The sequence below is a fragment of the Neomonachus schauinslandi genome, chromosome X (assembly GCF_002201575.2).
Source record: "Neomonachus schauinslandi chromosome X, ASM220157v2, whole genome shotgun sequence".
Classification (NCBI taxonomy): Eukaryota; Metazoa; Chordata; class Mammalia; order Carnivora; family Phocidae; genus Neomonachus; species Neomonachus schauinslandi.
This window is the reverse complement of record NC_058419.1, coordinates 56316150-56334222: the sequence shown is the minus strand read 5'-3', so window position 1 is coordinate 56334222 and position 18073 is coordinate 56316150. Positions and strand designations below refer to the sequence as shown.

Below are 18073 nucleotides of genomic sequence, written 5' to 3'. Positions count from 1 at the left end.
TGAAAAAACCAATAACCAGCAAAGAAATTGAGTTAATTATCAAACAAAAGTCCAGGACCAGATGGTTTCAAAGGCAAATTCTACTAAACATTTAAAGAAGAGTTAATACCCATTCTTCTTAAACTATTCCAAAAAATAGAAAAGGAAAGAAAACTCCCAAAATCATTCTACGAGGCCAACATTACCCTGATAACAAAACCAGATAAAGACAACAACAAATACAGGCCAATATCTCTGATAAACATAGATGCAAAAATCTTCAACATAATATTACCAAACCAAATTCAACAATATATTAAAAAAATCATTAATCAAAGATCAAGTGAGATTTATTCCTGGGGTGCCAGTGTGGTTTAATATCTGTAATCAATGTGATACATCACATCAATAAGAGAAAGAATAAAAACCATATGATTATTTCAATAGATGCAGAAAAAGCACTTGACAAAGTACAACATCCATTCATGATAAAAACCCTCAACAAAGTAGGTCCAGAAGCAACATACCTCAACATAATAAAGGTCATATATGAAAAACTCACAGCTAACATCAGCCTTAATGGGGAAAAACTAAGAGCTTTTCCGGTAAGGTCAGGAAGAAGACAAAGATGTCCACTCTCACCACTTGTATTCAACACAGAACTGGAAGTCCTAGCCACAGCACTCAGACAACAAAAAGAAATAAAAAGGCATCTAAATAGGTAAGAAAAAAGTAAACTCTCAGTATCTACAGATATATATAGTTTCACGTATATATATATATATATATATATATATATATACACACACACACATATATATATATACACACACATATATGTATATATATAACCCTAAGGACTCCACCAAAAATCTGCTAGAACTGATAAATTCAGTAAAGTCACAAGATATAAAATCAATGTACAAAAATCTGCTACATTTCTACACACGAATAATGAAGAGAAAGAGAAATTAAGAAAACAAGTCCACTTACAATTGCTCCCAAATCAAAGATACCTAGAAATAAATTTAACCAAAGAAGTGAAGACCTATTGAAAACTATAAAACACTTATGAAAGAAATTCAAGACAACACAAAGAAATGAAGACATTCCATGCACATGGACTGGAAGAACAAATACTATTAAAATGTCTATACTACCCAAAGCAATCTACACATTTAATGCAATCCCTTCAAAATACCACCAGCATTTTTCAGAGCTAGAACAAACCTAAAATTTGTATGGATACACAAAAGACTCCAAATAGCCAAAGCAACCTTGAAAAAGAAAAGCAACTCTGGAGGCATCACAATTCTGGACTTCAAGTTCTATAACAAAGCTATAGTAGTCAAAACAGCATGGTACTGGTACAAATATCACACAAAGACACACAGATCAATGGAACAGAATAGAGAACCCAGAAATGAACCCTAACTATATGGTCAACTAATCTTTGACAAAGCAGGAAAGAATATCCAGTGGGAAAAAGACAGTCTCTTCAACAAATGGTGTTGGTTAAACTGGACAACAACATGCAAAAGAATGAAACTGGACCACTTTTTTCACCATACACACAAGTAAATTCAAAATGGATGAACGACCTAAATGTGAGACCTGAAACCATGAAAATCCTAGAGGAGAATGCAGGCAGTAACCTCTTTGACATTGGCTGTAGCAAGTTTTTTCTAGATAGGTCTCCCGAGGCAAGGGAAACAAGAGCAAAAATAAACTATTGAGAGTACATCAAAATAAAAAGCTTCTGCACAGCAAAGGAAACAATCAACAAAACTAAAAGGCAACATATGGAATGGGAGAAGATATTTGCAAATGACATTACAGATAAAGGGTTAGTATCCAAACTATATAAAGAACTTAGAAAACGCAACACTCAAAAAACCCAAATAATCTAATTAGAAAATGGGCAGAAAACATACACAGACATTTCTTCAAAGAAGATATACAGATGGCCAACGGATACAAGAAAAGATACTCAGCACCACTTATTATCAGGAAAATGCAAATCAAAAGTACAAAAGTACAATGTGGTATCACCTCACACCAGTCAGAATGGCTAAAATCAACAAGACAAGAAACAACAGGTGTTGGCGAGGATACAGAGAAAGGGAAACCCTCCTGCATTGTTGGTGGGAATGCAAACTGGTGCAGCCACTCTGGAAAACAGTACGGAGGTTCCTCAAAAAGTTAAATATACAATTACCCTATGATCCAGCAATTGCCCTACTGGGTATTTACCAAAAAAATACAAATACACCAATTCAAAGGGATACATACATCCCTATGTTTATTGCAGCATTAGAAGCAGCCAGGCGTCCCTCAACTGATGAATGGATAAAGAGGTCGTACACGCATTACACACACACACACACACACACACACGTATACGCACACAATGGAATATTACTCAACCATAAGTAAGAATGAAATATTGCCATTTGCAAAGACACGGATGAAGCAAGAGAGTATAATGCAAGGTAGAAAAGTCAGGGAAAGAGAAATACCACATGATTTCACTCATTTGTGAAATTTAAGAAACAAAACAAATGAGCAAAGAGAAAATAAAAGACAGAAACAAACCAGGAGACAAACTCTTAACTATAGAGAACAAAGGGATAGGTTACCAGAGGGGAGCTCATGTGTGCACTCTCTCTCTCTCTCTCTCCCTCCCCCCCTTCTTCTTCCCCTCAACACGCCCCCAAAATAAATAAATTTTAAAAAAACTTTAAAATGTTTTTAATTGAAAAAAATAACAGTAATAAAAATGCCTAAAATGCAGCAAGACAGCTCCTTTTTCATTTTCTCTTACTCTGTAAATATGGTATAATGTTAAAGAAAATATTTTAATCATATATAGCCTGACCCCTAACAATTTTTTTTCATTTTTCCCTTACTTTCCAGTCTTTGTCCACATGTATACATAAGGCAGAAAATGAAACACAAAGGGGTTAAGTAATTTGTCCAAAGTCATTTACCCAGTAAATGGTGAGTTAATACTGGAATCTAGCCACTGTGGCTCAAGTCTGTGCTCTTAAGTACTATACTTTTTCATGACATCTAAATCTCCTTGTCCATCCCCACCAAGCAACCTTACAATTAACTCCATTTTCTGAATTACTTGATTCTCAGAAATGAGTACTTTAACTGGTAGATACTAATAATGCTAGAAAGGTATGTTCCCTTTTGTGAATTAACTGGCATTAATTAACTGGCAGCTACTAAGTGTAGAAGGAATCAAAGAACTAAGAATCAGAGAAAAAAACATCATTTTTTGCAACTCCTAATGAGAATACTAATTTCTACAAGAATTACCTACTGATGTTAAAACAGTTATGTGAACAGTTGGTATCAAACTGAGTATTTGTACAGTGCCAAATTAGCAATACACAGATTATCTTCAATACACAGGGGAAACATGTCCATACAACAGAAGCATCAGATTGTCATCATTCTAATCTAGGGTTAATCTTAGCAACACTCACGGTGGATCAACCGGATATGATGTGTGTTCTGGCATAATCCAACATGGCATCCAATCACTAAAGATAAATTCTAGCCAAAAATTTTAACCTTGAATCCGTCAAGCCTTTAGATATAAAGTCTCAGTTTACAGGAAAAACATAGGCTAGAGTAATAAAGTAACTGATACCACAAGGAAGAAAGCAGCCAAATCCAAAAGGCAGAACATTCTGTGGGACCAGTCTCAACATTTCAGTCATCATTTAAAAAAAAAGAACTATACTAGGATAAAACAGACTTACAGTACATTAACAACCAGCAGTGCATAATACTGAATTGGACATAAATTTGTACATATCAGCTATAAAGAGTATTTTGGGGTGGGTGTTTGTAGAAAATTAAATATGGTCTGTGTCCTGGAGATAAAAATGACCTGGAATGGATAGAAAGGTATTACTGACTGAAAAAGTTGTAGAATGGTATGTACAGATGACCTTATTTTGTCATGAATGTATTTATGACATTATAAATTTCCTGGGGTGGGGGAGAGGCTTGAAAAGCTATAAACCAAAGGGCATATAAATACAATTACCTTGGTAAATAGGCATAACCTACTGAAGCTGAAGATTTGAAAACCTAGTATACAACACAATAGCAGTGTGTGTGTGTACACGTGAGTGTGCAGGGAGGGGGGGATTACATCTGTATGCATCTGTACAGACGATCTCACAAGCATAAAACTGGTCAACAAAAGCAAGACACAAAAAGAATACATACAATAGAATTCCAGAAGTTAGACAACGGTCAAAAACAGTTAAAACAATGTATTTTTTAGAGATGCATACACATGTAATAAAGACACTTTAAAAAATATAAGGGAACAATACAATTTACCATAATCATTACATCTATGGGAAAGGAAGGGAAAACAGATGATAGTGATGCACACAAGGAGCTTCTAAAGTTCTGGTAATGCTGTTTTTCTCTAACTGGGTCCTACATACACACCATTCACTTTATTATTGTTCACTGAAATAAATGTACACACACATAATACACATATTTCACTTGTACGTATGTTATTTTATAATATAAATGAAATCTGTGGACCAGATCCCAGGCCACATTGTAAGACTGCCTACTCCACCAGTTAACTGGCCTCCTGTGTGCTTTCAGAGCACTTTAATATATATTTATATTAATTTCAAATTTAACTATGATAAGCAGCTTTAAAATAGATGTCACTCTGGTAGCTTTTAAATATACTGATTTTCTCAAAATAAATTCTCAGATCCGGAGTTACAGAGTCTAAGAGAATAAATATATTTAAAATTCTTAGTACAAACTGTCAAATTACTTTGCTCAAGTGTTATCTCAATTTATAATATCATATTAATTGACTACAACTTCATCAAAAAATTAGTTCTTACTCTTTTAATGTTTTTAATTAGGTTATTCTGCATTCAACTTATTAAGAAAAAATATTTTCCCAGCAGTCTGTTGACCATTTCTATCTTCTCTTTACATTCTCCGCCCATTTGCCTAAAGAGATCTTGATATTTTTCACATAAATTTGGAGGTACTCATTTTCTGTAATTAGTCCTGTTATGAGTTGCAAATATTTCTTCTGGTTTTCTATTTTTCAGAGTAGATGCTATAATTTTTACATACTCAAATTCCACCTTTTGTTTTTTGAGATTTCAAAGAAGTTATTTCTCTATAGATCAGATGACCCAATCTATACCAATTTTATAGTTCCCACTTTGAAAGAGACTACACTGAGACACTCAGATTATTGTCAGAAAGTCCAAAAATTGATCATATAGTAAAAAAAAAATTAATTTTGACTCAATGAAGAACAGATTATTAGTTCAATGGTGTTAGAATAACTGGATGGTGATTTAAATGGAAAAAAAACCCTCATACATTACATCAAAATAAATTTCAAGTGATTTAAAATTTAAATGTAAAAAATAAAATATTAAAAAATAAACTAAGAGTTAATATTTACTTAATCTTGGAAGGGAAAGCTATCTATGTATATCCAAAGGCTGTTAACAAAAGTAACACAAGTATATGTAAAACTGGTGAAATCTGAATAAGGTCATTGGGTAAGGTCAATTTCCTGGTTATGCTACAGTTATCTAGGATGTTACTTGCCATTGGGGAAACTGGGTGAAGTGTATACACTTCCCATACTATTTCTTACAACTGCATGTGAGTCTACAATTATCTCCAAATAAAAACTTTTTAGGAAGGACACTGGAAAGAATATTTGGTTGACATGGAATGATGTTCATGACATACTGTGAGGTGAAAAATAGGTTTCAAAACAGCATCTATGATAAACTTGTATAAACAGAGAAAAGTAGACATATATCTATATACACACAGTGAGAAAACATCTGGAAGTACATACATAAAGTGTTACTAGGTTAATAACACAGCCCTTGAAGGAAAAAGGTATTAACCAGATTCATTCTGTCAATTAAGATGCATCCATTGTAAGTGCTGACAAATACTGAAAATTGTAGGAACCAAAAGAATAGTCAACCAAAAAAGACAAGCTTCATAAACAGGACAATGAGTCCAATACTTGATCTTGAAAATTTAATTTGCAAGTGAAGAAAACAAAAAAACAAAAACAAACAAAAAACCTAAAATGGCAAACTCCAGCACATGCACAAGCAGCCTATATGTTATTTTTAACAATGATTTTATTTCAGTGGGAAACTATGTATCTTGAAGTATCCTGAAGTCAATGAATAATTAATTCCTGGGAAAAACAGATTATCTCCTGAAATATGACTGTATTCTCTGATCCCATTTTTCACCATTACTTTAGTGGCTGTGATTTTTACTTTCACTTTTAAGTGATAAACACAACCAGGTCATGTAGTTCACCTTCATCAGAAGGTTTGCAAGCTAACACAGATGTAATGATGTTGTAAATGATGAGTTAAGACTACAAAACTTGTTGGCATCTGGATTTTAATGTCAACAGTGGTGACTCCCAAAAATGAAGCAATTGCCAACCAACAGCTAGGACACATTAATATAATATTGACAGTATAAGACATTTTTTCACTTGGAAGAATCCCACGAGCTCATTCTAATAACTCAGTTTTAGCTAGAACAACTCTAGTCTTAATAGTTTGACCTAGGTCAAACTTAACTAAGCCTTAGGTTATATATTTGTAAAATGGAGTTAACTAATCTACCACAGACAGGGTTATTGTGAGAATCAGATTAAATAATGCATTTTAAGACCTTACAACAGTACTCACATATAGTAAATATTTCTCATGTATTTAACAGTGTGTTGTAGGTACTAAAACTAATTCTGTTATCTATTTGGCTTATATAGCTCATCCCAAAGTAACACAGTTCATAGAAAAATAAGGATTAGAACTCACAACTCAGTAAGTCATGGGAATGAAAGGCAGAGCATAACAAATACAGTCAACGATATTGTAATAGCAATGTAATGGGACAGATAGTAGCTACACTTGTGACCATAATGTATAAACTTGTCAAATCACGAAGTTGTGCATCTGAAACTAATGTAACTGTGTCAACTATACTCAAATAAAATTTTTTATTTGAAAAAGAAGTCACAACTCAGCATCTTCCTAATATGCCTTTTATCTGTATGTAAAACCTATTTCTCTACACTTTAGCTTGTGTAAATTTTTCCACAATAATTATTTTTTTTTAATTTTTTTATTTGAGAGAGAGACAGATAGTGACAGAGATAGCAAGAGAGCACAAGCCGGGAGGAGAGGGAGAAGCAGGCTCCACACTGAGCAGGGACCCCGGAGTGGGGCTCAATCCCAGGACCCTGGTATCATGACCTGAGCCGAAGGCAGACGCTTTACTGACTAAGCCACCCAGGCACCCCCATAATAATTATTTTAAACTCATATATAGAAAAGTAGTTTAACAAATGTGCAAATTTGGATCACAGATATATGATCCAAACATTTCAAAGCAATATACAATGATTAAAACTCCATTAATTAATCGCCATTGTAACTCAATGTGAACACAAGGCTGGACAAAAAAGATATGTTAGACTAGTACTCAGGGGAAAAAAAGTAGATGTTGGTACTATTCTAAATGTGATATAAACCAAATCAGTCAAGTAGTATGACTTAAACTCTTGGTAAAATCCAATATGAGATGAAATACTTACACTAACCACCACACTGGCCTGGCTGCCCCTTGGTCTGTTTCTGTCTGTCTCTTTTACCCCTGCGTCTCTTATTTGCAGACTTTTTTTTAAATAGCCTTAATATGATAACATGATGGCTCTCATAGTCATGCTTTGGAAAATCACTACCTGTGATAAATCATCATCTCTTTTTACACTGCCCTTTAATAAGATTATTAGAAAAGCAAAAAGACAATAAATCAATCTTTCAAAGTATCCCTATTTTGTTGGCTACAACTGAATATCCTCAAAATGTTTCCAATCTCTCTAGCATTTCATATATATATAAATACAAACTGACGGACACTTTTAGTCTATTTTACTTTTAAAACCATTTATATACATATCAGGCAGAACCTAACATTTCAGTTAAAAGACTGCACTGAAACTGAATAGCAGGTGACTTAGCATGAGTAACAGGTCAATTACATGGAATTATAATTATTTCTGTGCATTGGGATTTTATGTTAAACATGAGAATGTGATGATGAGCAGCCGTATTTGATTTTAATTGCTGTAGCTTGAGTTATCCAAAACATCATGAGATCACTAGAGAAAATGAGAAAATGCCATGAGGCATGGGAGATGAAAATGATGCTGCAGAGGGAACTCTGGTAACAGATGTAGCTCCAAGGAATTGGCTCAAACTTATGATTTACAGGGAAGGGTAAGTCTCTCCCAAGGAGTCTTCTCCAGAGTTGGCTAACTCCCTTTACTTTCCTAGCTCCTGAGAACAAAAAAGACATACTTTTCCACCAATAAATGCCTGAAGAATTGCAAAGCATTTTTCAGAAACAGGAAAATATGTGGGCTTTCTTTAGCTCCTTCAGCATTCTTATACTGACGAAGAGTTTCATACTATGCCCCAAATAAGATAAATCTGTTCAAAATCTTTAGACAAAACGACAAATAATTCAAACTGATGAAAGAGAAAAAAATAGAGAACTTGTAAACCCGCAAGATAAGAAATCTGTTAGAAATAGTGGTAATAGACATACAAAGGTCTTTCCTACCAACCAGCCAATGGGAAGAGGAGGAAGATGACCCAGACACCTGAATCTTTCTGTTGCTTTCCATGGAAAGCCCTTCCTGGGAAGCATTCAAGCAGCAACAGTGATGATAAAAGCACCTGGGAATAGCATTATGGGGCATAAAAATCAACTACATTTTCTGAGCACTTACTAAGTATCTTACAGGAATTATTTCACTGAATTCTCAACATAGTTCTGTGAGATTTATTCTCATATAGAAATGAGAAAATTGAAACTTAGACATTAAGGGACATGAGTAAGGTGGTACAAGAGACACAGCTGATTCAAAACCCAATCTGTCTCATTTCAGAACCACATTGTCAATCACTACATTATCACTACACTGCTCAAATGAGATACATACATGTCAAAGTAAATAAAATATATGAATGGTATAGCATTTGTAAAACTAAAGAGTTTTGAAATACCATATTCATTATTATTCATTGTTATTCAGTTAATATTCTCTAGACTTTAAGACTTTTTGCCCCTGACAACCCCCCAAAAATATCTACATATATATGGATATATTTTACACAGTGATTATACACACATGAAATATTTGTTTCATAAAACTATATTCATCCTTACTACATGTAATATATTCTGATATATTCTACTCTACCTCTTTTTTTAATGCTGGAATTGATTTCATGACCCATAAATAGGTGGCATCTTGTCACAGAAAAAAATCATAACTCAACTCTGGACAATAGGTGTATGTATGTTTGGAAATACAGACAGAGGAAGTATGGGCATCCTGTCATGTTAGAAACATACACAGACATCCTGGGAGAAGAGTAAGTAAGATATATATGTAGGAAATCACATATAAGGTATTTGGTAAATATGTTTTCACAAAACCTCCCGCAGTACTACTATTCCCCAACGTTTAGAGAAGCGAAGTTATACCACCAACATCGTAAGCATTATAGTCAATGAGCTTCCAGCCAAAGCTGACATTATGATTCTCAACCAACATCAAAGAATGGAAGCATGCCACCTCCGTGACCTTCCTGATAAAGGCAGCTTACTGTTTGCAAGAAAATTTTTCTGAGCCATTTTGATACCCAAATTTCTAAAGTATATTAAACACTGACCTGACTCCTTAAAAGGACTATACAGAATTTAGCCTTTTCAAGGACCCAGGGTCATACTTACACAGACACAATGGTCAGCTGGTAGATAGGTCACCTAATTCAAATCTCCCACTTTACAGATGAACAACGTGGCGTCCCATGAGGTGATGCAATTTGCCCAAAGTCACCCAGTAGAAAGGTCAAGTGATTCCCATTACACCATTCTGCCACATCTATTACTGTACTATGTCGAGCACTATCTAGGAAAGTAGTCACAATTTAGGAGCAATACTCTTTGTAACTTCTCCCATGTTTGTTATTTTGGTTACCTCATTTCTTTCTCCATAATCTTTAGCAATAAAACTCTTTAATCAAAAAAGATCTATGTGTTTATCTTCTGCAGGAAAAATTTTAAGCTAGCCCACTCCATAGCCCATCTTAGGGAAAGAACTCCCAAAATATAATTGTGTGGTGTACTTCAAAAAGGAAAGGAATGCAGACTGAATCCCTATGTGGTCTTCAGAAAGCAAGAAGGATGCAACGAAAAGCCCACGTTGGCTTAAGAACAGTTCTGTGGATGTGACTATCAGGAACCCCAGTCTCTGAAAACAGGCAATACAGTAAACTTCACAAAGGCAGGGACTAGGTTCTCAGTAAATGTGGGTTGAATACTCTGAAAAATTTGTCACTATACAAACTGGTCCCAGGCCATTTTACTGTTTGACGTAGGCTTGCACTTTAGGGTGTTTGCCTCTTCCCTTTCCCATTAGGATATCAACTATCACTTATATCTAATGACATCCCCAAACACAGCTTTTACAGAAGTTAAGGATGTTTCTAATATGCTCTGAGCATGCTGGAATTATTTCTAAAATAAGAATATGCTCTAAGTGAGGACCTGAAGGATTCCACTATGTAAGAAGCATGCCGATGTTATCACAGCTCTCCTAACTTCCATCTTGCCTGCTCTTCTGTTGAACTGTTGTCTCTGATGCAGATTGCAGATTACACAGATGTCACTTCCAATGAGGTGTTATGTTATTGAGACTATTTTTATCCTGAAACCAACGATACTTCTCTACAACCCATCATTCCAATGTCTTTTTAAATGGCAAAATGTCTTGAAAATGACAACTGTGTACCCAAACTGAAAGCCACTTCCTAGAACATCACTTACATCCAGTTTTGTCCTCTCCTTTAAGACTCCAGATAGCCCCCCTTCCTTATTCCATTTTCTTCTATATTTTTCACAGCTCAAATACTTGATTTTATCCCTCTACCTTTGGGTGTTTGACAGATATTTCCTCTATTTTGTAATCAGAAAGAAACGGACATAACTAAGAAAAAACATACAAAACTTTATCTTCCCATAATCTCTTCAAAACATGACCCTAAGGAAAATCTTGTGATATGAAAAGTAAAAAAAAAAAAAAAAACTAATTAATCAAGGACAAAGGGATTTAATATTATCTACAGATGTTTTTACTTGAAGCAATTGTCTCTTGACATAGAGCTAAATCTACTAAAAGAAAAATTACATTTCATAGCCTATTTCTTCATGTTTCTGATACATGCATGATTAATTCTGCTTTTGTCAGTAAAACTGAATATAAGAAATGCTGCTTTTCCTAAGATTTACTCAAGCCAGTATTTAGTAATGCAAACATATATATACATATATTTTTAAGTAGGCTCCATGCCCAATGTGGAGCTTGAACTCAACGACCCTGAGATCAAGACCTGAGCTGAGATCAAGAGTTAGACGCTTAACCGACTGAGCCATCCAGGTGCCCCCAATGCAAACACATTTTTAAGACTACTTTCAGCAAACTATTTCAGAAGAAAAATATTCCAAACACATTAACAATAATTCCAATTAAGTAACGACTAGAATTATTAGAATCATTTGGGAAATGACTTATCCAATTTTTCCGTTTTAACATACCTAAACACAAAGCTTCATAACATAAATTTATGCAACGTGCTTGATAAACTCAGAGTATGTTCACCATTAAGTGATATGAAAAACATAACTTACAATCAACTTCAAATAAGTTCTTCCCATACTTTGAGAAATAATACTACCCTCACTGGAATAAGTCTAAAATGAATCTTTTTCTAAATACACCAGATGCCACCTAATGCAATTTTCTGTATCACTCACAGTATCTTCCTACCTCTACCATAACGGACTCTAACAGGGTGAATATAGTCCATACTATGAACTGAACCAGAAAGCAACTATTTAAGAATTAACGGCATTTAGTAATAGGAATTAGCACTCTTATCAATTAAAATTTGAATCCAGGTAAGAAAAATCTTATAATAATTCAAAAAATTTAAAAAAAAACACCCCAAGTTCCTAGGTAACAAAAAAGAAAGGCAATAATATAGAATCCAAGTATGGTATAACAACTATTCAAAAATGGATGTTGTTCTCCGTTTTAGGATAGACTGGAGAGAACATCCAACATCTGTTCAAGCAGCTACAGCCAAGTTATCTGCAGCCATGCAGTTTTCAGAATGGGAATAAACATGTCTTTATTGTCCTGAGACCAATTACCCACATGCAACTAGAATAAGAGAATTTTTGGTTAGACAATACCTGAAAGACTAGCTTACCCTTTCTGTTTAAAAACAAGACTGAGGCTCAGAGAGATTAAGTGCCCTAGCAATTCAAACAGCTATTTGAAGGCCAAGCAAGGTCTAGAAACAACCTTTCTCAATTATTTCTACTAATATGGGTTAACTCTGAAGGTCTGAAGCACTGATTCTCCTTCTGAGATGGAATGGGCCTTTGGAAATTTACCAGCTGTGTGATCTTGAGTACACAGCAATCTTTCTAAGGCCCCTTTTCCTCGTCTGCAAAGTGTAGAGAATACCTACTCTAAGGAGGTTGTTGTGAGGATTACAAACAGCTTCTAAAGTGCTTAGCACATCAATTAGCAAATAATAAGCATTCAAAACCAGGTAGCTATTATTTTTACTCCGGCCCTGGAAACATGGCTGCCCCCACTGTTTGAGAAGACAACAAACTCCATTCGTTAACACAATGGACAGGTTCTCATCCACCAGAGCTTCTCCGACCTACCACATTCTGCAAACAGGAGAAAAGCCCTCTCAACAACCTACTTCACGCCATCTAAAATCCGCCCTTTACACTATTAAGAAAAACAAAATACCAACTGCTGCCAAATGTCTTCTGCCACGTGTTGTACGTTGAATTTGTCAACTAGAAATTGCAGGGGATTTTTCTGACTCCACCCAAAACACGGAGAATAAATGATGGGTAAACGAGGGGAAGATAAGGTCCCACACCTGAAATGGAATTCACAGAAGCTTCTCAGCTCATTTAGTTGTGAGTTGATAGGTGGGTGACAGAAAGCAAAACGCTATCTTTCAGCATCATAAAGCAGGAATGGCTAACTCAACAAAATACAATTCCCTAGGTTTGTCAACACAATAGAAAAGAATCCGTGTCCTTGTCCTAGTAAATTAATACGCACACGGGCAACAACTGAGCACCTTTCTCGAAAACCTGAGGACTAAACTGTATCCGAGCTGCACTACACCCTAGGACTACATAAATATATGAAAAATTCCTAAGAAAGGGCGAGACAATGATGGGGAATATCACCTTGAAATCAACAAGGAAGGAATCATGTCATGCCAAAGGCGTTTCCTTCGATAAAATCCCGACCCTCCGTTCTCATGACACTACAAACCCACCTCCCTCTAAGGAAATTACAAAATCACCCGCAGCAACCAACCTCAGCAATCGGCATCGACCAGATCGACCCCTACTCAAATGGCGCTAAGTACCGTGGGTCCAAGCCCCTCCCTGGAGCTGCCAAATCCCGCGCTGACTCCACACTACCTCACTTCCTTCCCGTCCTCCCTCCCATCCTCAACCCCCGGCATTTCTCGCCAACCCTCACCACTGATAGAGAAGGTAGGAACGAGATAGATTTCCTACACTTTGTTCGGGGAGTACCAGAGCCACACATACCCGTCCCTATTACGATCACATCAAACTCCGAAGGGAGATTATCCGCCATCTTGAAAGGAAACGTGTCATGTGACTATTGCTTGTGGAAATGAGATCTAGTCAGGCGTTGCCCTGGTAGAAGGCGGAAGGAAAAACAGTGCATTCTGGATATTGTAGTTCTTGGTGGCCGGTCCAGGTAGGCGGCTACAGCATTTTATTTTAAATGTTTACGCGAATGTTAAAAGCTCAGTTTATTTTCCAGGCTGAGTGCAGTAGCGCGTTTAGCCTGGCGGTTTGGGGGTAGTAATGAGTTGGAGATTTTTGCTCTGCTAGCTAGGATGAATGGGAAAACCTGGGTGCCCCTTGACAATGATGAAGCAAGAATTGTTGGGATAGATGAAGGGCGGAATGAAACTGAAAGGGGATTGGTCTGTGAACAAAGGAAATTTTCATTCCAGCCTGGTAACTTGTTTCCCCCAGTGTGTGTGCACTTTCGTTTTGGCCCCCCGAGGCATAATTTTTCGCACCAATTCTTTCAAACTATATCCCGTATCTTTTTCGTCTCCATATCTCCCCAATGAAAACCCATGAAAAACCTCTCACCTTAGTTTCGCCACAATGAAACCTAAATTGCGTCTGTATTTGTTCTAGTTAGTCCACGCAGCCACCCGGCAGTATATTTTTACAAAATTGGCTTTGCTTTACAGGAGGGAAAAAAGATATGAAAGCATAGTAGTTGCTTGATAAGCGTTTATTGGTTCTGAATCTGGTTTTTTATACGTATACAAGGAGTCCATTCAAGATTCTTCTGATAAACTGCTGCAGAAATGATCAAGGTAAAATGGCCTTTATATTAAAGTGATTGTATTTGATGAGGGGCTTTAGGGTTCATTGTAGTTATTTTCGTTATTTTACAAGAGTTTCAAAATAATTGAGGAGAGAAATAATTCCAAAAGAGAAAGTGCCAGTAGTTGACCTTCCCTTACACCACCTGTCCGCCGAACTGTTTGTGGTTTCCCAGTCACACTGTTTTTCCTTTAGCATGGAATGATATTCCTATACTCCAGCTAACATATCCTTAATATTCAGTTCAGGTTCTACCACCTCCTCCTTTTATCTCCTCCCTATATTGGGTTAAATTTCCCTATGTAGTGCTAACACCCTGTCATAGCCTCCCATATTGCACTGAAATTATTTGCATTATGTTGGTTCCTATACAGTTAACACAGCCCCACACATACAAAAATATACACCCAGATATATAACAACCTAAATTTTAAGTCCCTCTATGACAGGGACCGGGCCTTACTTATCTTTTTACCCCCTGCATCTAATATGAGCCTGTAGCTTAATAGGAATGCCAGTCAGTGTTTGCTGAACTGAGTTTAGTTCTGACTCCCCTAATAGATGGTAAGTACTATGAATACAGGGACTAAGTCTTCATCTTTATATCTGCCCACAACTATCATGTGTCTTATATATTGAAGACGCTCAATACATGTTTGTTACTTTGCTGAGGTTCCATGAAAATTCTTTAAAATTGTATTTTACTGGGTTTGGGTTTTGTTTTGTTTTGCTGCATTTTGCCATAATCTTTAGCAATATTTTACATGTTTCATTAATTTCTTTTATGGACTATCTGAATGTATTGAACAATTCTCTTGTGATATGGTCCTCTGATGAATATTTTGTGTAAGATACTCCTCTGAGAAATGTAATGTATTCTTCAGTAAATCACTCTGCCATTTGCCTTGATATGAAAAGAAAGTTTTGAGTACTATCAGAAGTGAAATAGATCTTATCTATGAGACTCTTAATACCACCAGTGGAAATGAAAATTAATAGGTTTCCCAAAGTAAACACAGGGAACTTCAAAATCTCCTCTAACAGAAGCTATGGATGGGTGGTTAAAAACATGATAAATTAAGGTATCTCCATCTTACTTTGGCGATATGTGTATATGTGTGTGTGTATATATATATATCTTTTTCAATATGAGTATATCTAACTTTCTATGGACTCAGAAATTTTCTAACAAATAGACACAATGTGAAGACACAACTTATTATTTCATTCAATTTTCCTTAAATATTTATTGAATACCTACCATGTGCAAGGCACTGATTTAGATGCTGGAATTACAGCAATGAGTAAAACAGACAAAAACACCTGACTTCATGAAGTTTACATCTAGTGGGATATAAAACAAAATAAACAAGTAATATTACTTTGTCGTGCTAATTTTCCAATATGTTTTGCCCCAAATAGGAAATCCCTTTTATTCTGAAGCTAGAAGGCAGGACCCTCGGAAAGATAAAATTGCCACCCTGTGTTTTAGCTGTCCTCTATCACACCCTCTCTGAGCATGAAAAATATGATTACGTTAGAAAAAATTAAAGCCTCTGCATGGAGAAAATGCTCAAAATACCTTTTCTGTCAAATGTATTTTTATAGATCTTCTGCAAAGTAAAGATGAATATAGGGGTTGATAATGTCATTAAAATAGCACGAAGCAAAGCAGCTTAATTGCTGTCTATTCTATTATTCTAAGGACATCTGTTTTTGAGAACTGAAATATTTTATTTGGATAAGTCACAGTACAATGAGATGAGGGATACAAATTGACTTACCCTGTTAAATCACTGAGATCCTAATTTTGTACTTAATGGTTTCCTGAGTTGAAAAACCATGATTCCCTGAACATTTACCTTGTATTCAGAAGCTTACTTAACTGTGGGATCTGATGTGTCATCTTTTTTTACAAACCAGTTATTTAATGGTCTCTATCCCTGGGCTTTCCTTTGAGCTCCAGATCCAGATATCCCAGCCCTTACTCAACATCTCTCCTGAACATGTCCAGTACCAAACTCCTGAACATTTCAGCCCCACTCCCAAACCTCTTCATCCAGTGTTCCCTACCTTAGAAACGGTACCACCTTCTAATCAGTTACTCAAGTCAAAAACCTTAAGAATTATCCTTGATATATCATTCTCTTTCACTCTTAACCCAATTTCATCAGCAAATCTTGCCAGATCTATCTCAAAGTTATATTGGAAACATATCCACCTCACAATCTGGACTGCCCTCATTATCTCTTATCTGGACTACTACAATAGGTCCCAGCTGGACCCCTCATTTATGCTTGCTTCCCTTCAGTCCACTGTCTACACTGCAGGTAAACTTTTAAAAATTCAAATATAGGGGTGCCTGGCTGGCTCAGTTGGTGGAGCATGTGACTCTTGGTCTCAGGGTTGTGAGTTCAAGCCCTGCATTGAATGTAGAGCTTACTTAAGAATAAAATCTTTTTTAAAAATTTCAAATCTAATTATGTCCTCCCCTCCCTAAAACTTGCATGGTTTCCCATTGCTCTGAAAATACACTCCAAAATTTTAAACATGGTCTAAAAGTCCCGGCTGAACTTTCTAGGCTCATATACCTCTTACCCTTGTCTTTCTTAGCTCCAGCCATATTGTCTCTCCATTTTGTCTGATACCCCATGCTCCTTCCTGCTTCAGGGCCTTCATTCATGTTCTTCCATGTGCCTGAGGTGCACTTTTGTCCTTCTCCCTTTCTTCTACTTTAATCCTACTCATTTTGCAGTTCATTCAAAACATCACTTTCTCTGGTGAGTCTTCATCTAGTCCTCAGTCTGCCTTAAGTCTCCTATACTCCTCCTTTGTTGAACTTTTCATGATTGGAAATATCAAATTGCTTATGCAATTTCTTATTTCATATCTGTTATCCTCCTAGGATGTAAGTTACACAAAGGCAAGGACTGTGCCTATATTGTTCACCATTATATTTCTAATACATCATTCAGTGCCTAGCACATAATAGGCACTCAAAAATATCTGCTGAAATCCCACTTCTGTGTATATATCCAAAGCAAATAAAATACTATCTCAAAGAGATATCTGCACTCCCATGTTCATTGCAACATTATTCACAGTAGCCAAGATATGGGAACAACTTAAGTGTTCATCAACAGATGAATGATATATATATCCATATATATATATATTCCTTATATAAAGGAATACTATTCAGCCCTTAAAAAGAAAGAAATTCTGCCACATGTAATGACATGGATGAATCTAGAGAACATTATGCTGAAGTGAAATAAGCCAGACACAGAAAGACAAATACCGCATGATCTCATTTATATGTGGAATCTGAAAAATATGTATTTTTAAGTCAAACTCATAGTAACAGAGAGTAGAATGATGGTTACCAGAGAGAGACTGGGGGTAGAGGAAAAGGGAACATATTGATCAAAGGGTACAAAATTTCTGTTGTAACATGAATAAG

The 18073-nt window shown here is 35.9% G+C and overlaps 1 protein-coding gene across 1 annotated transcript in view; it reads right to left on the bottom strand.

Moving 5' to 3' along the window:
* Positions 1-13850, bottom strand: part of CHM (CHM Rab escort protein) — a 209070-nt gene extending 195220 nt beyond the window's left edge. The window contains exon 1 of the mRNA XM_021691815.1: positions 13786-13850. Within this exon, the coding sequence (XP_021547490.1) occupies positions 13786-13834 (49 nt within the window). The 5' untranslated portion in view covers positions 13835-13850. The remainder of the gene's footprint in view (positions 1-13785) is intronic.
* Positions 13851-18073: the final 4223 nt, after the last annotated feature.